Genomic DNA, 25,312 nt, shown 5'->3' with positions numbered 1-25,312 from the left:
TGCTTAGGGTTTCTTGCTGTTTTGTTTTGTTTTGTAGTGGGGGCAACGTCAATGACAGGTCAGCCTGATGGCAGAATTCCATACATGTAGACAAGTTTAGGCAAGGAAAGCAAATAGAATTCTCTCTCCCTGACAAGAGAGAAATTGTACAGGGAATTTTCCAAACATGCAACTGTCAGCTTTTCCACCACATATTTACAGGTGTGTTTTATGATTTGATAGCAGCCACTGCCTACAATCAACAGCAGGCATAGTCAAAACCAAAATAATGGACGGTAACAACACGGCTTGTTGAGCCAACATGTGTCCTTTCCCTACTGGCCCACGGGGCTTAGGTGTACGACATGGGCAGAGTGTGTGAGCAGCTCAGTGGGAGGGGTGAGTGTGCACCTGGTAAAGGCGGATGATGTGAGGGTGCTTCAGCATCTTCATGATTTGCACCTCTCTGAAGATCTTTTTCAGGTTCTCATCGTCCAGCTGGGTCTTATCCACTATTTTTATAGCCACCTGGAGAGGGAGAGAGATGGATGGAGGGGAGGAAAAGAATGAATGATTGGGAGACAAGAAGGTGAAGGAATGAATTTGTTGTCTAAATGCTAATTGTCTAAAACAATGTGAGATATTGAGTGTACCAATGCAAATAACACATCCACGTTCATGCCACTTACTATGTACACATAAAATAAGAATATCAGAAAAGGTAACATTTCAAGAACTAAAAATGTATGTCAAACTTTCCGAAAAACACAATGGATAAATACAAACCATAAATTCAAAAATGTTGAGACATTGCAAGCGGTGATTTGAAATTTCTCTTTTACCTATACTAAAACAGCACAAATGTTTGTACAATCAGGTGAGTTAAAGAAAGGGGGTGTGTGTGTGTGAGAGAGAGAGAGAGCGAGAGCGAGAGCGGAGCGAGAGAGAGAGAGAATGTGTATACACCACATATACTGTTCATAACATTTTATTTTATTTTCCAAACTGTGCTGTCAGTCATTGTGTTTTCTCTGGACTCAGCTAGTTTCGGTAACCTGACCTAAGCCATGACCTTCGAGTGTGACCGCGACTGTTACGTAACCACGGCGCTCTCGACAACGGGTGCCCGGAGTTGATGTGATGGTGTGTGACAGGGGCTCGCTCGGCCACGTACGAGTGAGGTGATGCCTTTAATGACCAAATCAAGCAGAGCTAATGGGGCTGCCCAAAAACATGGCTCCTGCCAAAAATAGACAAATGTTGCCTGTCCAAGTGTGTTTTAAAATATGAAAAGAATGTTGTCTAAATGTACATTACTGGTGTGTGCCATCCCCTAAGTCTTCCTTTCCTGTTAACAGACGTGATGAAGATAAGGCCATCTGACGCCTGATGAGGCGGACTTCCTGTTAGAAGGGGGCAGGAAGGGGAAGTGAGGGAGAATGAAGAGGGGACTCCTGAGGGAGCACAGAGCCATGGACAGACATATCCAAAAGTGGCATGAATCCAGATTGGTGTGTATGCTCAAACAGTTTCCCTTCAAGGGCATTGCGAAGTACTTGAAACTGTATAGATACTTCTTTCCCTGGTGTAATCATTTATAGTTATATCAATATCAGTTCATCAGGTTTATGTATGTAAATAAAATCACACTTTGAAATGTGAAATGTGTGATGTTTTTGAACATTTCAGGGTCCATTGTTGGCATTGGTGTTTGTCCAGGTTGGTAGTTGTTATCACTCCCCTCTGCATCATTTGTAGCCGGAGTCTAACAACAGGACATCTGGAAGACACGCACAGACGTTTCAGGACATTGAGTCCTTTGCAATTCAAATGGGATCAACGTAGTAAAATCCTGCTGAAATCGCAGTGGTAAAGAAATCGGTGTTTATCATTGTCTCGGGGAGTTTGTTTAATGGCCAGATGACAAGACAGACACAGAGGCACAGCTGGAGCAGACGGGAGAAACAAACTGCAGAGCCGCAGAGATTTCACACCTTACATAAGCCCTATTCACATATGCGGTATATGCCAGCATAATGGTTCCAGCATAGAGTCGTGTTTGAATGGGCAAATCACTGATATATACACTTTCTGTCCCAGCTTTATCCCAGTTCAGGACCAACTACCAATGGTGGGATAACGCTGGTATGGGTCTGTTGTGAATGAGCGAAGGAACCATGTCGTCACAGTCGCATCAAGAGATGTTTGAATCGTTGAGCGGTCACCCCGCTCTAGTAAAAATTTAGAATCGTTAGTTTTTATTTCAAGAATGGGAGCTACTCTTTGATGCGCTGAGGACAAAATAGATCGCCAGCTGTCTGAAACACTGTTGTATACGAGCTCCAATGCTCTTCCGATTCAATCAGATCAAACATTTGTCTCGAGTTAAAGATTAAATACGTTCTTCTGTTGATTTTTTTGCGGGTTGGCATCCATACTGTTGCATTATCACCATCTGCTGGACTGACAAGTGTCCCATCTAACCTGACACGGCCGTGGCATGTTTGAATGAGTGCAAAAGGAGAAAGTGGGATCATCCCAGCACGTAATTGCATGTGTGAATACTGAAAATCACCAGCAGTACCTGGAAGTTTAACCCAGCGTGCCATGAGCCATGTGTGAAAAGGGCTGTAGAAACTCATTAGTAGTCATTCAGAATAAGTCCAACATGAACACAAGGGAAGGGCGCTTGGTGTCAAGTCTGTCATACTAACAGGTACAGTCTGGGTTCAGTACTGGGTGATAGCACACACACGTTTCAAAGATTGGGTTTACCGCCTTGGCTCCAGCCAAGTTACAGTAAATGTGGTATGACTGTGACTGTGTGTTCAGTAGCTTCAGCGTGTTCCGTCTGCCTGATCCTGGCCTTCAGGACTGGAATTTCCAGTCAAAAGATCTAGGCCTGCTTGTGTGTTTGCCCATACACACCCCTGAGACCGTCTGTGTAAAGCTGAAGTGTTATGTAGCCCCTCTGATCACAAGACAGTGACCTCAACATAGCACCATTTCCAGAGCAGCTGGTGCCTAACCGAGTATGAACACCGTTTACTGTACAAGACACAAGTCACACATTAACTTAAGGACCACCAGAGTTTTGTATGACAAAAAGTAGCATCATTATTATTAAGAAAAAGGGTCCTCTATATTCAATACTATCAAACTAATTATTAAGTATATATTATGTAGAAATCAATGTGCTGATGTTCTGAGTCACATTCCGCAGATCAACAGGTAGAATAATGAAAATAATCCAATTCAAGGCTCAGACTCAAAATGCAGCAATGTTTTCATTATAGAATGTCAAAAATATTTCAACTGAGTCTTAAACCTGAAGATCCCACGTTGCCAACAGCCAATATGAAGGAGCTGCAGGAGATCTGATGCAATGCCTCGTGTATGCATTTTTCATTCATGTTCTTTAGCCAGGCATTGAAATCAGGCGTGAACATAAGGAAAGGAATCAACATGAAGGAAAGCTCTAGTGGTGCCCCATTTCTGATTGGACTCATTATTACAGTCATGGTGAGATCTAAGGTGACTGTCGTCTGTAATGCGAGCCTCCAACAACAACAATGCCCCTACCATATTCATGCGTGATTATTGGGAGCTTGTAAGGAGCTTATAAACAAGCTGACGACATTGTTACAAGAGAATGCACAGAGGAAGACACTGATGTAACTACATGCTACATTATGAATGAATGACTGTACAGTAAGACTATGAAACACAAACAGCACTACACACAATGGCATGGATTGTTTTTTCAATTTACTGCGATGCATACTTTCCCTAAGGCAGACATGAGGCTGGCTTGACATTGCTGCTGGTGTTATAAGCATACAAAATTGTGGATAAGCGAATTCGCTATATAGTGTTTGGACAGATATTAAACAAAAATTAAGTTAAAGAGGACTGTGTTTTTTGCAGTATGGTGTTGATGGCCATTCAAGTTTCTGGCACAGTGGGAAACAGGATGAGGCATGGGAAGCTTTGCAATCATATACAGGAATGTAGGTAGTGCAGGATTTAAGTAGCTGCCAGACTTCTGGTTATTAAGACTGTCAACAAATATGCCTTGTATATCATTCGGCGGTCACATACCATACCGACAGAAAAATATCTTGAGATTCCTTGATTAAGGAAGAGGATTAGGGCGTGATCAGACCAGGATTACATTATTTAAGTGCCAAATATGCCTTCTTCTAATTGGAATCCAATGGGAGCCTTGTGTTGCATCTCACAGTTACCCATGGCTTTTGTAGCCATTAGGCACTACAAGAACAACACTAAGCTCCCAATACATAGGGTTCTGGCCGAGTTGTAGGAGCTGTTTGTCTGTTTCCGCAGTGTTTTTGGTCATATATATATATATATATAACATAGCTGCTGTTGATCATTATTGCTTAGACAAGTAACTGACAGCTGATTACCCCGTTGCCAAGAAACAGCAAGACGCCTCTCATTGCCAACAGCGCAAGTGTGATTAGGATCAGAGCTGCAGGGGTAAGAACACTGTGGCGTGCCTTGCTTTTAAAAGGTATCCTGTCTGATCACACCTTTATACTCGCTGTTACCCCCAGCAACAAAGAAATTAAGTTATCTGCCCATAATATTGACGGCAAAACAGAAAGTCGACCATTTAGGGTACAGCTTATCCAGAGAGTAGGTGAGACGGAACAGGTACAGACACCTATAAACAGAGTATAACTATGAACATAAATTGAAACAAAATTACATTATTATTATCCCATGGCTCCCATCCTGTAGAAAATCTACATCTACAGCTACAAAACACATAATGTTGTCTCAACAGACCATTATGAAAAGCAACAGAATAAACAAACCATCTTCTCCTTCAACACGCAAGAACAAGACGAAATACACAGCCAAAGATCAAAGCAACAAAACAATAAATAAATCAAAACTCATCAGGGTCACTACAACTTCCAACTTTCCATACCACCCAACCACAAGTAGAAAGGAGATTCCAGTATTGAAATGTTTCCACTGTTTTATCAACAAATCGAGAAATGCGACAGAATATTCCAAACGCTGCCTGCCAAATACACTGCCAGGTCCACAAACTCAAACACTGCCAAACTTAACCAGCCGCTTGAAGTAGGGCCGGGTGATATGGGAAGAAAATATTCACGGCGACACTTTTCAATCGTTCAGCAACATTTGTGCTATTTGTTGCTTTGGACTGTCTTCGCCTCAAGCTATAACCATCTACTTATCACAGTTTGTGTTTTGCTTTGGTACCAAGTCTACACCAGTCTAATGCCACACACATGCACCCGTAAAGCCTGGAGTTTTAGGAAAATGCCATTTGTGTCAGTTTAGTTTGGTGCGGACGGGTCACACAGCCACACAACAGTAGTCGCAGGTGAGCTTGTCCTTTTCTTTACTCTACGAAAATCATTTAGTTTTCAAAAGTATCCCGACTAGTGCAGATGTAGCCTCACTCTCTCATTCCCTTGCAGTCACCAGGCAGGGCTTGAGATGTTGTTGTGATCTCACGCCTGGACTCACACGACTGTAGAGTAGCTTAACAGATCACTAGCAACAGAGCAATGAGTTGAGAATAGCTGAGAAGGAGTGTAGTGCCGTCTTTACAAAACAGTTCGTGCACTGGTGACATATTGAAAAGGAAATGCATATATAGACATTTTAATTCATTTGAAGAAGTTGCATCAGCATTCTTTTATAATTCCTTAATGTGGAATTTTGATCTAGGGAAAGGTTGTGCAAAGCAACGCTGTCACGCCACACAGCCGACACACAGGGATATGGAGGATGAGCTAACAGACATGAACACAAACAGTCCTGTCTGATTAGCAGCCTGAAGGAGGAACAGCCTAAACAAATGGGAGGTTTCAAGGACGACTTTGACAAGAACTCTCTTGAGAAACATTTGTCAAACTTTCTCAGACAAGAACCGAGATGAAAATGCCCCCCTAATTTGGGAAATAGAAGACATGGTGCCCTAGCTAACATAACCTGCACAGACAAGTTGATTTCTTCTCTGAGAAAAGGGAATTTCTATGCAGGATTCTACACGGCCTGTGTATCCAGCAGCATTTGAAAACCACGGCGCTGAAGGCCTGTGAGCACTGATACCATTGGTCTGGTTTGGCATGCTTTGACAATTGGTATTAGATCAATCCAAACAGCTAAACAGGTCCATTAGATCCCAATATATAGATGTCTGTATCAGTGTAAACTTAAGAGACTACATGCTTATAAATCACTGGGTGCGTATAATTATGAAGTCTCTAGGGAAGGATGTTTTCCTCCTGAGAAAAGCAACATCCATCCATCATCCACCAATTAATTTTACGAGTTGCACCTTTGACTGCACAATAACACCTTGTCGTTTTGCTTGCACCAATGTGACGCTGTCTGATGTTTTGTGTACTCTCCGTCTGAACATTCATCTCAAAATGGGCTCGCCGGGAATTAGGGCAGACATGTTGGCTAAGCTGTCTACGTTGGGAAAAAATATGTCGATGGGTCTGAAATGAGAAACGTTAAATAACCTGATAGATACATCACCGTTGGAATGCTGGTGTAATTGTCCCCCCCCGTCTTCATCAAAGTCAGCGTGCATTGCTGTATAACAAAGTGTTGTACCCGTGGAGCGTAACAGTTTCTTACAACTCTCCACATTCCACTTTGAACACACTCATCCATGAGTCAACCATAATAAGGCTAATTGTAAACAGAATATTGTGTCTATGGTGTAATGTCTACAGTGGAAAGCTGGGTGCCAGTGAGTACAATGTGTTTTCGCACGCGCGTACACACAAGAGTGGCAAGGTGATATGATGTGTGAAGTTAACCTCTATCAACAGGTGCCAAGGCTTAGCCCATAGCAGCATGGGGCCGACTTCAACACACTCACACACAAGCTGCTGCGATTTAGTCAAAAACATGGCATCATTGCTATATGTAGCTAAGCCTGGTCTTCACAATTACACAAGCAGTGGGTATGAAGCCAAAACTGTGGTGTGTGTGTGTGTGTGTGTGTGTGTGTGTGTGTGTGTGTGTGTGCACTTTGTGTCAGACATAAAGTCATGAACATCACACAGCGTCATACACACAAGATTAGGTCACAGCAGGTCAACACAAGTTGTATGCCTCTCTAAGTAACATGCAGACGAAAACATACAAGCAGTATGAGTCAGCAGCACCGTGTCTTTCACAGATGTCATACCTGTGTTGTTCGTTGTACTTGTACAACTTTACTTAAAAATAATTCAAACTCCAGAGCTTGTGTCAAGCTCAAAGTTCTAGGACGGTTGAACGATTTACAGCATTTCTATTATTATCACCAGGATGAGACATTTGTGCGATATGTCTTCCGCAGAGGGCTGCAATAAAACTTCTGAAATATATGACGTTAATAAAATGCGGAACCTTTGACGTGCAGTTGTGTTTCCCTACCGGCTCTCTTGCCTCAGCGTTGTTGCTGGGTGCTTGGCGAAGCACTAAGCAGCAGCTGATGAGTGTCGTCTTTATTTGCAATGTTAGTTTGTTGATGTGCATTGTACAGCGCAATCGTCGTATGCAGGTTTTGTTTAGCATGTCTCTAGATAGTCTCTTTATACTTTATATGACATTGAGTACACTGTCCAGTGCCAGTACTTTAGTTTACAGATAGAAGATAAGAAAATGGTGTATTATCTATGGCTTTATTGTCTATCCTTTCTTGCAGGCAGAATATAAACAATGGGATATGATATTCCACACCTAAATGTGACTTATCGCATCATAAAGCATTAGTGTGTCATGCAATAAGTTATCCCACATCACAATTTAGTGCAGCCAAATGGACAACACACAATTTCTCATTTGCACGTTTTAAATGATGGAGGATGTGACGATCGTGTGACATTGAGGAATGCAGAGACATTATCAGTACAATTTGGAGAGAGCACAAAATTGACATTTAATGTGATAAACAGACACACGTGTAACACACAACCATCAGTACTGCCTTGATAAAAAAGCACTTTAATGTGCAAAAGCACATGCAAACAAGCATCAATCAGGGGCCGATATGGTTCAGTATAGATGGAAAAAAAGAACTTATGGGATAAATGCACTGTTTGTAGTCATGTCACATAAAACCCACTCACACTCACACACACACACACACACACACACACACACACACACACACACACACACACACACACACACACACACACACACACACACACACACACACACACACACACACACACACACACACACACAGGACTGTGTTCTTTCTCTTTTGGGGGGTGGCTGTCTGTGAATTCACACTACTGACAATGCTGCAGAGAAGACTAGTCAAGCAGAAACACATCCTTTGTCATATTATTCAACCAAAGGCGATGTGTGCATGGGGAACACAGAATGGGATGCCGTATGATGGAGAGATGTGTGCATGAGATGAGAGCTTGAGTGAGTGAAAATTGTTGCACAGTAAATTAGGCCTGTTACCTAATGATGACCATCCAGCCTGCCCTCCTCCTACCCATCATTCTCCTCTTGCCTAAAAAAAACCCTTCACAGAAAGAAAAAAAAAAGTGGAGAAGTGAAACTAAAAAGTGAAAACAGGGATAAGAAAGAGCTGCAAGCCACACAGACAGACAGGTCAGGGTCACCTGCCACACAGTGCCATCTTTTACCAGCAGTGCTCACCTTGCTTTGGGCACAACAAGAGGCTTTTAAGTTGACATGTGCCTGTGCCTGTGCCTGTACTGGTACCCTGACAGGTACACTACTAGAGACAAAGAGAGGTATCGTGTACTCCTACAAATACTCTATTTGCTTGTTACTGATCCAAAACTCAATTGTTGGAGGCAATAATTGCTTTATGTATGTTTTGTATTTCTACTCCATACTGGGGCTGATAGTGGCTGTAGGAAGGACATACAGATCTGCCTCTGCTTTAGTAGTATATGAAATATGATATGAAATCAAGTGGAGTGATGTGTATTGAAAAACAAGACCAACTGCCTAATTAATAGGCTATCCAATTGAAGTGTATTGCTATCAGTTACATAACAACAAACTGCTCTCATGCTAGTGGAAAATGAGCTCAACACCACTGTGGTTTTTGTGAGTATCGTGGACCAGAGTCATGATGTAGTGGTATACGCATTATGGCATGTTTACAAAAGAATTTTACAATGGAAACAATAGAATTTTATGCTAGAATACAAACTCAGAGTAGTCAATGAATGTCATTGTGAAAACAGGACTCAGTCTAAGGATAAACATTGGTGTGTGCCATGTTACAGCAAAGAAGAACACAGGCCTAGAATTCAAATAGCATGAACTGCTAAAAGAAAAAAATAACCTCCGACATGTCAAGAACATTTCTGTAAGTTGTTTCTACCTGCATGATGCATTAGTAAGACATAAATAATATCTGAAGTGACTTAGCTTATCCAGTGACCAAACTCAATGACAATGAGACTTGTGAGATCTACACCTAGAAAGAGACAACCAAATCTAAAAGCAACAATCTCTATTGTTTTAACTCAAGAGGGACAAACAGAGAGTCTTCACAAGTATGAAATTAATGGAACAGTTGAATGGTGAAATAAACATTTGTCTGTAAACTGGAGAGCCCTATTGCTTCCACCATTGTGTCTGTGTGAAAGTATCAACAGTCTTACTCCTATTTCCATTTCACTTGCTGACCTTTGACAAGATGAGATGAACTTTCACTGTTACAACATCCAGTTACAGCACACTGGCTATCACCAATCACTGGCATGCACACGCACCAACAACCCTCCATTTCAAAAGGTCTTGCAGAACACACAGTCGAAATGAAAGTTAATATTCGTAAAATAATGCCTGTTGAATGTTGTAGCGGAGCAAAAGTGAGCAAACCAGACCTAGGAGGCCGTTATTTGTTACCAGTCGCTATGTGACGACTGCACTGCAGGATATCATCCAGCACTATCTAACAATGGTGAGAGTTGTTGAGCTATTTTGGACTTGTCAGCATTTCTCATTGCATCATTATAAAACCTCTGCCATAAAAACAAGTCTCCTCATCTGATGACTGATGACCAAATCCATACCCACACAGCCATGTTAAAGTATACTCCTATTCTTCTGAAACTCATGAGTAAACCCCTTGCTGTTTGGTGAAACTCAAGAGCTGACTGGTTTGGTACTCTCACCACCATCAACAGACAACAAGGCCTGTCTTTCATTCTGTCAGTACTTCTTTCGCTGTCATTTTGTCCTTCACAAGCCACTCTCGCTCTCACTCAGCCAGCCGCCCAAAACCACACACATACAGTAAACACGCTCACACACACATGAATTAAGATACAAACTGAGCTCATTGAATCTCTCACTATTACTTCACACTGCTCTGGAAAAGATTTAACACACCACTCTTCTACTATCTGATTTGCAGATGAAGACACACACTATGTCCCAAAGTCATTCAAGAATTTCTCAGACAGAGTTTATTTGCATTCACTGATCCTTTATTTTATCACTGATACTTAATATATGCCGTTAGAATTAAAGGCGTTTCATAGGGTAACTTCAAAAACACTGTAGGAGTATTTTGTGTGTGTACCCCCATTTGATGTGGTATCTGACATAGAACCCATCATAAGCGTCTCAAGGCAAAAGGAAATACAATCAGTGGAGTGATTCTAACGTCATCACCATACCATGTGTAGTTTTGGCAACACTGTCCAACAGACTGAGCAGCAAACTGGGCACAACTCATGCTGCTGTTGGCATAGCAAGAAATGAAATACAACAACCGTAATTCTTCCATTCCTTTCTTTTAAGCATATGACATGGACAGCCAACAAGCCATAGACAACATAACTAAAGTGACACCAAAATAAACAAACCCTACCCAGAGGACAATGAAGCACTGATAGGTCAGTAAAAGTGCAAAAACATTACTTGGAAAACTAACATGTTTCCTTTTTAATGTCTCAAATTAACCGTAACTAAAGCACAGATACAACCCTTATTCAGGAGAAAAACAGCCGTTTACAGTGAAATTAATGTGGACATGGTTTAGGTTGAAGAGCCAATAGTGTGCAGAAACATTAAGAATCGCTGCTTTTGTATGATAATCGTGTGTATGTGGTGGTATCTTTGAAAAGCAATGTAATGTCCAGATGTATTCTGATAGAGAAGGCTCCATCCAAATCTTAGAATATTCGAGTAGTCGATTATTAGCCTATGACAACAAAACTGGCAGACAGCCCTATTTATACTGCCATACTACAACCTAAATGGTGGCATTAAGCACTACAGTGTAAACTCGTTTTACTTATGAGATAATACAAATGTAAAGAACTTAAGTAGTAACCTTAATCATCCTTTACCACGCTTTATTTGAAAACGTGTCAATGTCCGTATTTGACTTTCGTCGCTTTTCTGAGACGTTTTGCTTTACATGGAGATAATACTTTGCCAAAGAAACCCGGCTAAGTTTGTCAGCAAATAAGCGATCTAAAGCTATCCAGCATATCGCTACAGACATCTAGGATGGTTTGTTAGGATTGTAGATATCTGCATCTAATCACACAGCTAATTAGCTAACTAGTAAGCTATGCTAGCTACTCGGTCGGAACCTCTGTCTCCTTTTCATCTCCGTCAGTACCCTTCTCTCCGTCCTCCATCATTCCGTCTTTCTAGCGTTCCTTAAAGATACTGCCACGTTATAAACTCTACATAAGATTCACATTATGGTAAATTTGTTTGTAACTGGTGGTTTATGGTGGTGCCCCGTGTCGAATGGACCCTCCAACACCGGGCAGAGGTGTCACTAAAGCGGGCTGGCCGTTGTGTCTCCAGAGCCTGAAGGCCCCATCGTCATCCCGGGTACATGGCTGATAAGACTGGAAACTAAATCGTGACAACTTGTAATTGAACGCCCCTGGAGCTCTGCATTCAGGTGCCTTACCTTTGCTTTGGTAATGATGTGCGTGGCTAGTTTAACAACCGCGAAATTTCCTTTGCCGATGGTCCGCTCGATTTCGTAGTAGCCCACTCGGGCCGGGGGGGGCCTGGTGGCCGAACTATGACCAGGATTGGTGATGCAGCCAGCGGCCGGGCTAGTGCGACTGGGGTGGCTGATCCCGGAGGTTGGCTGGGCTCGGTTCTGGGAGCCCATGCCTGCGTGGGTCGGTCGGGCAGAATGCGTAATCCCGGCCGCAGCGGACCCCGCAGCACCTCCGCTTGACACGGCCGCCATCTTCTCGCCTCTCTGCGGGAACAACAAGCAGCCTTGCGCACCGCGCATCGCGGGCACGCCCCCGCCCTGCGTCATTTTACGTGGAAAGCTCCTCCGCAGCGCCCTCTCTAGGTTGTAACTATGGCAACCATGAGCGTAACAAATGACTTCATCCACAGAAACGTAGTGTGGTTGCCTCGGTGACAGAGAAGTGCGCATTATCGCTGTGGTTCTCATGATTCGGTGATTCCTTGTAAGCTGCCGCACTCTGTATTATCACATTCATGACACTTTAAGGACACACACGGCTCTCACATTACAGCTTTTGATGTATGCGCTGATGTGACATTCATCTTCTTCATATTCTCTTAATTATGATTGGTCCAAAGCAAATAATTGACTCTTGACGTTTGTTTTTTCGGCAATGCCATAAATATGTCGAGACAAAAGAGAAGAATTGTAGCTTTTTCCATTAAGATCAAATAGTTTCGTTGGTATGATTATTAAAAAAAAGAACATATGCTATACCTAATGAGTTATCTGAAGAAACCGGTATTACTTATAACTGTCTGCTCAAAGGTGCTGACAAATGACTCTGAACTCTATTTGTTTCTTTGTTAATTCAATTCTCTGCATGATCTTTATTGCAAGCATATAGGCCCAGGCTACACAATTAAGCTCAATGAAGATAAATTGAAAATGTGATCACCATAAATCACTGCTCATGTTCTCTCCCTCCCATTCTACACGCGCGTGCGGGCGCGTGCACGCAAAGGGGAACTCGTCCAGTATATGCGTGGATACATGCAGCGCGTGCGCCCTCCTGAGCAACAGTTAGCAAAGGTTTCTGACACAGTCTAAGCAGTAAATTAATAACAACGAAATTATCGTTTTGTGTTTTTTAATGGGTAGAGAATTGCTATGTAATATCAAAAAAATTATTGTAATTTAAAAGCCGTTGACAAGTAGTCTTTATGGTACAAATCAATTAATTGTATTATGTTAATATAAGTTATTGTGAAAATGGAATGGGCAAAACTCTATTCTATTCTATTCTATTCTATTCTATTCTACAGCCCTTTCACGTGGTTGCAGAGAGCACCACCAGATGGTTGGGAAGAGTTCCTGCACCCTATTGCCAACGGTAATAGGCAATGGCAACGTCCTTGGCAAAAGAGAAGTGTGAGTATGAAAATCCTTTCATGTTAAATCAAGTTCATTTCTATAGCCCAATATCACATACAGTGTGTTAAAGTTTTTTACAGACCCACAACATCGGGCAAATGATGTTTCTCTCTAGGAAGATGTGGAAAAACTGCTTAGAAAACTTAAATGCATGAGGAAAAAAAGGAAGAAACCTCAGGAGAGGCAATTCCAAGACAGATTCCCCCACCATGAACCATAGGAACTTCCAGTGGGATTATACAAGAGTACAATAAAGCATGCAAAGCAGTACACAACAGTAACACAAACGGTCATGCAGTAGGAAATAACAAGTACGACAGAGACGAGAGAGAGAGAGAGAGAGAGCGAGAGAGAGAGATGATATATGCACGATAAAATGTAATCCTATTTGTGAGAGTCTCTCCTGATTCATGCAGGTAGGAAGCAGTCCAGATAAGCAGGTAAGCTGATGATATTGCAAGGGGGCAGTTTGGCAATGCGGATGGTAGGAAGTAAGTTATGGATGGTGACTGGGTCTGCCATGGAGGAGAAGATGGGGCAGAGGAAGGGTGGGGTGGGGGTGGGTGTTGCAAGGAGGGGGAGTAAGCAGATGGCAGAGGGAGAGGGATCCACAGAGCCTTGCAAGTTGACACACCTGGCGTCCCTCTGGGCGAGAAGATATCGTTGAGACAGCTCAGGAGCCACCGAGCTGGAAAACAGCTGTGACACCTGTGACCTCAAGAGCGTGAGGCCCATAGGCCAGAGAAATGGTCAGTCAAGTCACAGGATATAATATTGAGGGGTTAAAGAAGTATAGAGAGAGAAATCGGCTGATGTGCCCCAACTTCTCATTACACTCTACACTAGCACAAAGTCTGTCACTCCTTGAACTAAGCCTGGCTGGCTAATCTCTCTCCTGCAAAAAGGAGACTGTACTTCCTGTTCATGGGTGTGTTAGCAATTATTGAAGTACACTGAGAAGAGGTGCGTCTTTAGGATTAGAACATTACAAAATGTTGACCTTTGGCATGACAAGTAGGCCTGCGTGCTCAGATTTTAAGGTTTGAACGGGAACAGAAGTGGCAATAAGGTCAGAAAGACACACTGGAGCCAGACCATGTAGTGAGGCAGTGAGGCAGTAGCTCAGTGGGTAGAGCTTCTGCTTGGGAACCGGAGGGTCGCCGGTTCGAGCCCCTGCCGAGGTGCCCCTGAGCAAGGCACCGAACCTGCCAAATGAACATAATGTAATGTAATGTAATGTAATGTAATGTAGTATCTTATAGGTTCAGACCTTAAAATCAGCCCTGGAAGTGACAGGAAGCCAGTGTAGCAACGCTAGAAATGAAGTAACAAACTATTAAATTAATGTTTCAGCATCTAACATGGCCAAGGAATGGGTACACACAAGAAACAATATACACCTATAGATAGATACACACAATATACAATATACACCTTTTGTATGTGTGAGGTAAAATAAATAAAGACAATTAAAAGACCTGTATGAATATGGAATGTTACCATCAAGAGTATAAAAGTCATCATTTATGCTTAATAATTTGTATCTTTTGTGCCTTGAATTGCTTCTTCATTTGTGCACGTACGTGAATCCAACGTCATTACGTCATCGTGTCATGACGTCATCACGCCGTTCTCGGGTTTGTTTACTGTATGAGAGTGGAGGGGGCGCTAATGGCACAGATTTCAGCTCATAATAAACACATCTTAGCACAGAGGAAACACTGTACAATGCCCCTGCGCCGCGTCTTCACGCCGTGACAGCCGCTCGCACCGAACAGAGCCGAAATAAGAGTTACAGCAACCTCCATTTCGACACGAACCCCGTGATACGAACCGGACTTCGATTTAAAAAAACAAAACATGGAGCAGCGTTTGAGTTGACGATGCTACGTTAGCAGCTAGTTAGCAGGCTGTGTGGGTTTATGTCATTTGATTTTTTTTATTGACCAGGAAGAAGGATTGCGTGTCCGCTTGCGTCGAAACTCTCAGAGCTAGAAGATTCCGGTTTGGTATGTCAACACGACGCGGGACAAGACATTGAGTGATGTCAACATATGTAGCTTGTCAGTAAGCTGTTGCTGTTGTAAGTAATTGTTGGGGAGCAGCTAGCCTGCCTGTTAGCTGCGTGCCTGCTATTGAATGGAGGGTGTTGGTCATTAATCGTATTAGTCTATGACGTTGACAGACATAAAATGGGTTTGATAAGTTGCTGGAAATCCCGACATAAGGGACTTGCGCGTTGTTGGATCCGACCAGGATTTGCTGCTGTGCTGTGGTTGTGTGTGACCCAGTTTGGTGGCGCGGTGGGTCAGACTAAGAATGTGGTCCAGAAAGATGCAGAGTTCGATGTCACCTACAATGACACGGTTACCAGCGACAACCAGACCATCTATGCTTTCAATCACACCGTCTCCAGGAATAAGGTGAGTTCACCTGTTTGCAGCTGAGACATATTCCATAGTCTTTAACGTACTGAAATGATCAGTCCGCTTATGAAAAAACCTGATGATCTCGGTCTTTTTCCTTTATTTGGGCCTCAGACGGAGGGTGTACATGTTTCTGTGGATGTGATGTCACAGGGCTTGGAGAGTCCTATCCTCTTTGTGATCCGACAGAAGCAAGCCGTGCTGTCTTTCCAGGTCCCGCTCATCCTGAGAGGACTGTGAGTAGTTGGGCTTCACGTCGACAGGATGATCTGCTCCGTCCTCCCAAAATCAACTTAAATGGAAAAGCATTTTGTTCTATGGAGTACCAATCTAACCCCCATTCTTAACATGTCAACCGTTCAGCTTCCTCAAAGTCCCTCAGCGTTTGGATTCCTGTTGTGGACGTACATTGATCTAAATTTATTTCTAATTTGTTTAGCCTAGGATAATATTTGAATGCATGTATTCAAATTTAGTTACAATCTCAACCGTTACGGCGCTTTAAGTTGTAAAGGAGGCAGACATTAACCCCAGATACCCAGCGACCACTCTTGCACCATAGTGAGAGAATGTTGTGAAATTGAAATGTGGAATTCAAGGGGTTGAAAAGTCAACTTTCTCGTCTATTTTATATGTCGGATAATGTGTTATAGACTAGAAGTTTCCCAATGAGCTCTGCCAGAACACAGAATAGACTTATGTCTGTCAAATACAGCTTTATGTCCCTGTCACACTCACTGCACATATTAGTGATGAATCGGTATTTCTTCTTGGGAATGTCGGGCTGTTTGTGCTGCTCGTAAAAATGTCACGAGTCTTATCTGTTGTAATAGCCTTGGAGAGGAAGGTGATGTGAACAAGCTACAGCAGTTGTGATCGGTTTCAAATGTTTTGTAGATGTGGTGGGTGGAGTTGATTTGGCGTCTGAAACCAGTACTCCTTGTTTGGCTAATAACAAAGAGCTGTGGCACTTAAAGAATGTTTCTCTATTGAACAGCAGTTGTTGTTGTTGTATTTCTATTGAAGATGGACTGAGTATAATGATTTGCTTATTGTGCCTATCGATACGATCTTTCAACTGCTGGAGGCAACTACAGCTAAGATCGTATTAAAGAGACATAGTGTAGTTAACAACCACAGGCTTTCAAACTGTTTGGAAGTCCAGCGAATAATCAGCCACTGGCTAACAGCCCATCTGTGAAGTCACCTGTCTGTCCGACACTCTTGACATAACTCTGTAACGGTCCTGCTGTAGCCGGACGTGTGTGTGTGTGTGGGTGTGTGTGTCTCGTGGGCCGGTCCACTTCTGCATATCAGTAATAGACCTTAGACTTTCACTTCCCCCTTGAGTGTTCTCTCTTTTATCACATATCTGAGGAGCACACGCTTTGACTGTACTTCAAAGTTCAAAGCAGAGTTAAAAACAAGACATTCCCATCTGGTCTTGGGCCATTGAATTAAAGGCTTGATTCCTGTTCACTTAGCAGTTAGTAACGCTTCTATTGATATTTGTTCCGACTTTATTAGAACTGTGCTTTCCCTTTCTCGAAGCAATCATTATTCAGTACTTGCTTTTACATTTACAAACGTTGTCTCTCAATCACTTGCCTCTTCTATTTCTGCTCTCCCCCCCCCCTCCTCCCTCCTCCCACCCAAGATATCAGAGGAAATATCCTTATAACCATGTGGGACGGACATTGTGCCAGCCTCCGACCTTGGCCGCCTCGGAGACCGAGTACTTCTTCCTGGATGTGTCCACCCTGTCCAGCACAGGCACAAATTACCAGCTCAGGGTCAGCCGTGTGGACAGCTTCACCCTGCAGTGAGTGCTGTTTCATGTGTACTTACGTTCTGAATTGTTAGAGTAACAAGCTGTCTTTTTTTGACTCCACGATTGTCTCCTGTGAGTAATTTGTCATCTTTCCGTTGATTGCAGGACAGATAAGAAGTTCAGCTTCATCGCGTCACCGTCCCAACCTCAGGTAAACACATCAAGAAATCATGTGATGTGGTGGGGTTGCAGCTGGACAGATGTAGAAGAGCCTAGAAGAATGTTGGAATATGAGAAAGTGGAAATGAGAATGAGGAAATTCTGATTTTGCACAATTCCTATGAAAGTATGCTAGTTCTGCTCTTCCACACAACACAAGAGAGGATAATTCCACGTAGGTCCTTTCAGACAAGAGTCCTGGTCCTGCACCTAGCCAGTCTTAAGTCCACGTCTTCATCCACATCAAGGCACCAAAAGCCATCAAAGCAGCTCTGGCAGGGTGACTTGACTACTCTGTGACTACAGCGGAAGTGACATTTCAAATGTTGTTTTGCTTTAAAGGGTACTTCAATTTTGTATGACGTGACCCGCTGTATCTGGTTGTGGTTGGTAAAAAAAGAAGAAGATATGTGCTCTGGCCTGGCACATGTAAAAGTCTTTGTTGTGTTGAGTCACGTATCGGGCTGTGCTGTGGACGCATGCCAAAACTTTCACTAGTGACACAAAACTTTATGTCTCTTTGATCAACCTTAGTTCCAATGTGTCCTTCTTACATAAGGAAGGGAATGAGGACAGGGACCTGTTGAGCCACAGTGACTTTGTGTCATTTGCATCCTAGTCAAAGTTGACCAACCGCATTCCATCTTGTTCTCTTTCTCGTTCTCTTGCCCTTTTCTCTCAGTACTTCAAGTATGTCTTCCCAGAGGGGGTAGACACTGTGGTGGTTAAGGTGAATTCGGACATGAACTTCCCCTGCTCCGTCATGTCCATCCAGGACATCCAGGTACGGCATCCTTCTCTCCTTCCCCTCAAACGATACCGTTGCTGTCCTGAGGTGGCCTATGGCCTACTTGCCAGCTTGCAGTATCACCCTGTAGCCACATGAGGGTATCGTGTTGATATCCCTGGATATCAATATACTGATGTTCTGAAAAGACTCTTTTCTCTCTGCCCTCCAATCTTTTCTTGTTCCCTTCTTCTCCTCTCTTCCATTTCAGTGCCCCGTGTACGACCTTGATAACAACGTGGCCTTCATTGGGATGTACCAGACGATGACCAAAAAAGGTGCCATCACTGTGCAGGTAGAGTCGCACACAATGTAGAACACAATGCCGTTCCCTTTGTGCAGGAAAACACTGCAAGTTGTTATGGAGTATTTGTGGGGACGCTAGCAGCTCGCAGCATCGCCACACATACTGAATCATCATCATTTGGCCATTCTTCGGTCAGACCATTGAACGAATCCTCTTAACTCTCTACCATTCTGTGCAGAGAAAGGACTTTCCTAGCAACAGTTTCTATGTGGTGGTGGTGGTGAAAACGGAGGACGAAGCGTGCGGGGGTCCCCTGCGCTTCTACCCTCTCCACCCGGATGAACTCATCCACGCTGGCAACCGTAGCAAAAACATCGATGTGATCGTCTCTCCCGCCATCAACAGTAAGTCACGTTTCTGCGCCGTGGCGGTGAGAAACGCAATTCACCTGTCAACATTTTGAAATTGTCGACAGGTAAAAAAGTAATGTGGAAAATCTGTCCCCACACTCCACAGCGGAGGTGTACGTGATGGGCATGGTGTTCTGTTTTGGTATCTTCCTCTCCCTCTACCTGCTCACTTTGCTGATGGCCTGCCTGGAGAACAAGCGGTAAGATCAGTTAATGGCTCATACCTATAAGGAAGAAGCAATATGGTACACATTCACAAATGTCATGACAGCAGACGTGCGGTTGTCGTTCCAACAGGATGAAGACTAGGAGAGAGGTGTTTCAGATTCCTGCTGACACGTCGCCTGCAGAGACGGGTAACTTGACATGCATGGAACGAACCATTTATATATTTGTTGCTGTAAAGACGACTCCACACTACAACTACATTCAGCTTTGGTGGCAAATTTTGTCAACAAATTGCGCAGCAAGGTTTTTATGTCGAGCTTTTAAGTTCTGCTTCAATTGAATCTGTCCTTTACTCTCTCTGTTCCCCCCTCCATGCCAATCTGTGGTACAGCCTCTCTCCTTGGGAAGAGTGGAGATGGTATATAACGTCACAGTTACTGTTGTTGTCTACATGCTGTGTGTGGTGTTGCTGTTGCTGGTCTGCAGATGCTGTGCCACATATGACTCACTTGCCATATAAACATGGTTATGCGCCCTAGACCGCCCCACCTAGAGACGTGGGCCGCGTTGTATTCTTGTGTTTGCATGTTTGTGGTTTGCTTGTATGCCTTGTTTGGTGGAAGTACAGAGACATACAAGATGCTGGGGACTTAAAATACACACAAATACATCTGAGCAAGAAATAACTAACTAGTAACTAGTTAGCTACAACATACTTATACTATCAATACACTTATACTAATATGGCATTTTGGCTTTATAGCGGGCAGAATGCAGATACTAACAGGTGTTGCTTGTGCTTGTGTTTGTGTCTGTATAAGAAAATGGATTTGGATTTTTTTAATTGTGTGTCCACAGGCAAGACTCCAGCCTCGCCGTATGAATATGGCTCCTTTGGTGAGTTAAGGTCATTCATGTCAGGTTCTCCCAACACGGAAGTGAGTTCAGATTGACTTTAGATCAACCTTACATCTGTCTCACCATCTCTTTGCTCCTCAGCTGATAATGGCAGCACGCTAAGTTCAGAGGCCGTCACCGACAGTGCCACATCAACCGACAACAACTATGGATACATGGGTATGGACACACACAGGCACACACACACACACACACACACACACACACACACACATTGGTTCTGGCCCTTCATCAGCCCTTCATCACCCCTTCATCACTTGGCGTATGCTTCACATCCGTAGCTCTGCTCCCTCACTGGTTCTCTCTTTGTTTTTTTTGTTTGTCAGGACTCGAACCTTTCAAACGTCGACCAATCCTCAATCACCCTCACCACATAGCCGTCCGCATCGGTGACACGTGTCTTAGAATCAGCCGAATCAGTTCTTTTGCACCAATCCAATCAGCACCGCATCAATCAAAAACAATTAAAGAGTGTGTGTGTAACAGCGCAAAGCCAGATTCCTTGTATGATTACTTCAAAATAGATGACAAAAGGATACTGTGCTGTGTGTAAGCACCAATAATCATTCGCATTGTGAATTTTTTTGGGGGGGAAAATCATGGATGTTAATTGCTTTGATTAGTTTAAACTCTTGTGCATCCTTGAAGAAATTCTCTTAAATGGAATCATACCTTTTAAAGGGCTTTGATAATCCTTTCATCGGACTGAAGCATGTGTGTTCTTACTCCATCAGAGCGCTCACCGGACAGCGCTGGACGGAGCAGGCAGGAGTCTCTGAGCTCCGTAGAGGAGGACGACTACGACACACTGGACGACATCAACTCGGATAAAAACATCGTACGCACCAAGGTAAGTCTCACCTGTCTCACCACTCTCTGTCTCTCTCTCTTTGGTTCACAGTCAGGATTTGAATACGTACATATGCTGCTATAACGGTGTCTTTTCCTTATTGCAGAAATTTCTATGCGTATCTGATCTGGCTCGCAAGGACAAGAGGGTTCTCAGCAAGAAGTACCAAATCTACTTCTGGTGAGGACGCAGACGGGGGAGTTACACATACTCAGTTGACTCGGCTACAAAAACACCAAGAGCATAGATTTCTTATCGCATTTTAGATCAAATCCCCACAAATATATTCACAGTTGATGCCATTGTGTCTTAAGGATGGCATGTAAGAAGGCGCAGCTCGGTTAAACTCATAAATAAACTGCAGACGCACAGAGGAAAGCTGTGATCATGGCCGACCCTTTATACTTTCTGCAACTATGCCATTGGCTAGAGTAATATTCATTCTAATAAAAGGTTTGAATAATTAATAAATTAACAATAAAGAGAAAGAGAAAGGGCTGTGACATAATGAACCAAAGCATTCTACTGACGAAAATGTCCTCATAACTAAGAATAATGGAACAATCATCCTCTCCTCAGGAACATTGCCACCATTGCCGTGTTCTACGCCCTGCCGGTCATCCAGCTGGTCATCACCTATCAGACGGTACGCTGGGGAGAAATCCAAAATCATTCAGTGTTTTTGTGTTTACGTGGTTCTAAAAAAGCGCTCAAGGTCTGTTTTTCCTCCTCAGGTTGTCAACGTCACAGGAAACCAGGACATCTGCTACTACAACTTCCTGTGTGCCCATCCTCTTGGAGCCCTAAGGTGCGTGCTCACAATGTTTGAACACACTTGAACAGTTTGGTCACGTGCCCTTCCTCTCTGAAATGTCTGACCACCTGTCTCCTGCGCAGTGCATTCAACAACATCCTCAGTAACCTTGGTTACGTGATGCTGGGATTCCTCTTCCTCCTCATTGTCCTCAGGAGAGACATCGTCCACAACCGAGCCCTCTTTCGCAACGACGTCGGCGCACTGGTGAGAATAATTTATAGACTTCAAGCAATCAATTCTGCCTTTGTTGTCCCCCCCCATGTTTATCTCTCGCTCTCTCTCTCCTCTCCTCTCCCTCTCCCCCTCCCTCTCCCCTCAGGAGTGTGGTATCCCTAAGCACTTTGGTCTGTTCTATGCCATGGGAACGGCCCTGATGATGGAGGGTTTACTCAGTGCCTGCTACCACGTCTGTCCCAACTACACCAACTTCCAGTTTGGTAGGACTGCTTTGTATTCACACCACCACCTCTGTTTCTCAACCTGTGTAAAGCGAAACTATCCAGACTAACAAATATAACAGTGAATAGCGTCTTTTCTTTATGGTTTACAATGAGATGTGTTTGTTTTCTTGCAGACACCTCCTTCATGTACATGATAGCAGGGCTGTGCATGCTGAAGCTCTATCAGAAGAGACACCCTGACATCAACGCAAGTGCTTACACTGCCTACGCCTGCCTGGCTGCTGTCATATTCTTCTCTGTGCTGGGAGTGGTAAGCACACACACTCACTCACTCACACACACACACACACACACACACACACGGAAAGCACACAGTAGAGCATCAAAGTCTCAAAATAAACATGCTATTGTGAGGCAGCGCTACAATGTTTATTTGTAATTTTTACTACCCGTGGCGTTTGTTCATATTTGTTTGCAGGTATTCGGTAGAGGCAACTCAGTGTTTTGGATCGGATTCTCAGTGATCCACATACTGGCCACTCTTCTCCTCAGCACTCAGCTCTACTACATGGGCCGATGGAGGCTTGGTAAGATCGCGTTTCCCCTGTGTGTGTGCATGAAATCTTTTCTTTACAATCTTTTCTGTTAAAGGTAATCTTTTGAGTATTCATGTAGAAATGCAATTTAACTGCAATTTGGAGAGGTGGAATAGAATTACTTATGTTTACAGCTTTTCCCTAAGCCCTCGATTAATGTGTTTTTACAACGCTCTTCCATAGTTCAGTGCTCAATGTTTTCCTTATTGCCGCTCTTGTATTTCTCCAAACGTCACCTTCACATCTTGTGTCTCAGACTCCGGGGTTCTGCGCAGGATGGTTAACATCGTCTACACAGACAGCATTAGACAGTGCAGCGGCCCTTTGTACATTGTAAGTACTGAGTAATATGAGTAATATAACGCAGCTTGTTCTAAAGTAATATCTATTCCTGCCCAAGATCTATGTATTCTTATCCATAGAAGTATTTCTGTAGATTTTGGATCAGACAGGGATATTCATGCATTCATGTCATCTTTGCCCTCTGATTGTTAGGACCGTATGGTTCTGCTTGTAATGGGGAACATAGTCAACTGGTCTCTGTAAGTAAAGTGCTTTTGTTGAAGTAGATTTGTTGCTCGATTGTGACGTAAAGGCCTGAAGGATGATGGCATTGATGTCTTTCTTGTCGTCCCTCTCTGCAGCGCCGCCTATGGGCTCATCGTGAGACCGAATGACTTTGCCTCCTACCTCCTGGCTATCGCCATCTGTAACCTGCTCCTCTACTTTGCCTTCTACATCATTATGAAGGTGTGTTGGTGTGCATCTGTGCGTTTGATTCAGATTTAAAAAAAAAACACACATTTGGAGGATATATGAGCGTGTGTGTGTGTGTGTGTGTGTGTGTGTGTGTGTGTGTGTGTGTGTGTGTGTGTGTGTGTGTGTGTGTGTGTGTGTGTGTGTGTGTGTGTGTGTGTGTGTGTGTGTGTGTGTGTGTGTGTGTGTGTGTGTGTGTGTGTGTGTGTTTATAGCTGCGGAGCGGTGAGCGGATCCAATACGTTCCCCTGGTGTGTATTCTCTTCACGGCTGTGGTCTGGGGCTTTGCATTGTATTTCTTCTTCCAAGGCCTCAGCACCTGGCAGGTCAGTGACACACACAATCACACACTTTGTCACTAGACAAGGTGGCACATCATTTATCTGCGATGTGCGTCTATGAGGATCTGATTGCCGTCTCTCACCCGACACAGAAAACTCCAGCAGAGTCTCGAGAACACAACAGGGATTGTATCCTCCTGTCTTTCTTTGACGACCACGACATTTGGCACTTTCTCTCCTCCATCGCCATGTTTGGATCCTTCTTGGTATGCACATTTATTTCAGCAATTAAGCAACACTCAACACATGTTCAGTTAGTCATCTGAGCAATACTTGTAGACCTGCTGCTTTGAGATAAAGGCAGTAAATAGTCATTGCACTGATGTAACAACGTGACCTTCCACCTCTCCTTGGGCATTAATCACTCGCCCCCTGACTCCTTTCTTCATTTAGGTCCTCCTGACCATGGACGATGACGTCGACAACATCCAGAGAGATAAGATCTTCGTCTTCTAGATCAGATCTACTGTGACGAGCTCAGCTCTTCCTCTCTGCCTTATCACCCGTTCTCTCTTTTCATGTTGTTATAAAGCACAGCCAGCAGCCTATTTGACAGGCTGCATCTGTACGGCGGGCACGTCTCAGCCTCTCACAGCCAATCAGACAGCGAGGACAGGGCCTCCCTCCCGTGCCTATATGGACACTGTAGTGCCAATGAAGAGTTGAGCTGAACTGTTTGGTCCTATCGCTGCCGTCGTTGATATAACTGTTGTAATTGATGTTTACTTATTGCTGAAGCTGAAGACAACAATGTACACTTGCTAAAAAAAACAAGTCTGAATCAAATCATTTTATACCGTATGCATTACATTTTACCAACAAGTCAACAATACGTTCTTAAAATTACTGTTTATATGCTGTATGTGTGTGTGTGCGCGCGAGCAAGTGTTTGTACAGGTGTGTGCGAGCGTGTTTTCAGACATGAATGTGAGAATGTTGATTTCTGTCCAGTTTGTCGGTGGCCTTTGATGTTCTTCATGTTAGTCACATGCTGTAATCTGGTCAGATCCACCTGCTAGTCCTCCTCATTGGAGAATATTGCTGATGATGATGATTGTATTCTACATCTCCACTGCCCTCATGTCTTGACTGCGAAAGTATTTTTGCACTGTAATGAATGGAAAAGTGAATTTAATGTCAAACATTAAAAAGGAGCAGTTACTGAATAAAGGTCTTTTCAGATATCTGGTCTGAAGTGTTTGCAGAGATCACAGCAAT

The 25,312-nt window shown here is 43.5% G+C and overlaps 2 protein-coding genes across 5 annotated transcripts in view; one reads left to right on the top strand and one right to left on the bottom strand.

Moving 5' to 3' along the window:
* sik3 (SIK family kinase 3) overlaps nt 1-12,249 on the bottom strand; it is a 31,443-nt gene extending 19,194 nt beyond the window's left edge. For 2 of the 3 annotated variants that reach the window (XM_076144160.1, XM_076144151.1), the window contains exons 1-2: nt 11,933-12,234; nt 391-507 (exon numbers count right to left, since the gene is read on the bottom strand). In XM_076144160.1, coding sequence (XP_076000275.1) covers nt 391-507; nt 11,933-12,223 — 408 coding nt within the window. In that variant the 5' untranslated portion in view covers nt 12,224-12,234. Of the gene's footprint in view, nt 1-390; nt 508-11,932 lie in introns of all 3 variants that reach the window. The other variant, XM_076144143.1, reaches the window with a different exon arrangement.
* A 2,781-nt stretch (nt 12,250-15,030) lies between these two features.
* sidt2 (SID1 transmembrane family, member 2) lies at nt 15,031-25,278 on the top strand. Of its 2 annotated transcripts, XM_076144120.1 has the most exons (26): nt 15,031-15,810; nt 15,928-16,049; nt 17,471-17,635; nt 17,750-17,795; nt 18,486-18,587; nt 18,802-18,885; nt 19,076-19,241; nt 19,354-19,447; nt 19,545-19,603; nt 19,807-19,833; nt 20,274-20,312; nt 20,415-20,492; nt 21,068-21,183; nt 21,290-21,363; nt 21,763-21,829; nt 21,918-21,991; nt 22,081-22,204; nt 22,320-22,437; nt 22,575-22,711; nt 22,880-22,988; nt 23,254-23,330; nt 23,493-23,539; nt 23,642-23,747; nt 23,969-24,079; nt 24,187-24,300; nt 24,488-25,278. In XM_076144120.1, exons 1-26 carry the CDS (start codon nt 15,580-15,582, stop codon nt 24,548-24,550), a joined length of 2,550 nt encoding a protein of 849 aa, XP_076000235.1. In that variant the 5' UTR covers nt 15,031-15,579; the 3' UTR covers nt 24,551-25,278. The 2 variants fall into 2 exon arrangements, with proteins under 2 accessions (XP_076000235.1, XP_076000244.1); XM_076144129.1 differs by lacking the exon at nt 19,807-19,833.
* Nucleotides 25,279-25,312: the final 34 nt, after the last annotated feature.

This window comes from Genypterus blacodes, unplaced genomic scaffold, assembly GCF_046128005.1.
Source record: "Genypterus blacodes isolate CSIRO-AG114 ecotype Tasmania unplaced genomic scaffold, CSIRO-AGI_Gbla_v1 ptg000003l_1, whole genome shotgun sequence".
Lineage (NCBI taxonomy): Eukaryota > Metazoa > Chordata > Actinopteri > Ophidiiformes > Ophidiidae > Genypterus > Genypterus blacodes.
This window is presented reverse-complemented; position numbering and strand designations above follow the sequence as displayed.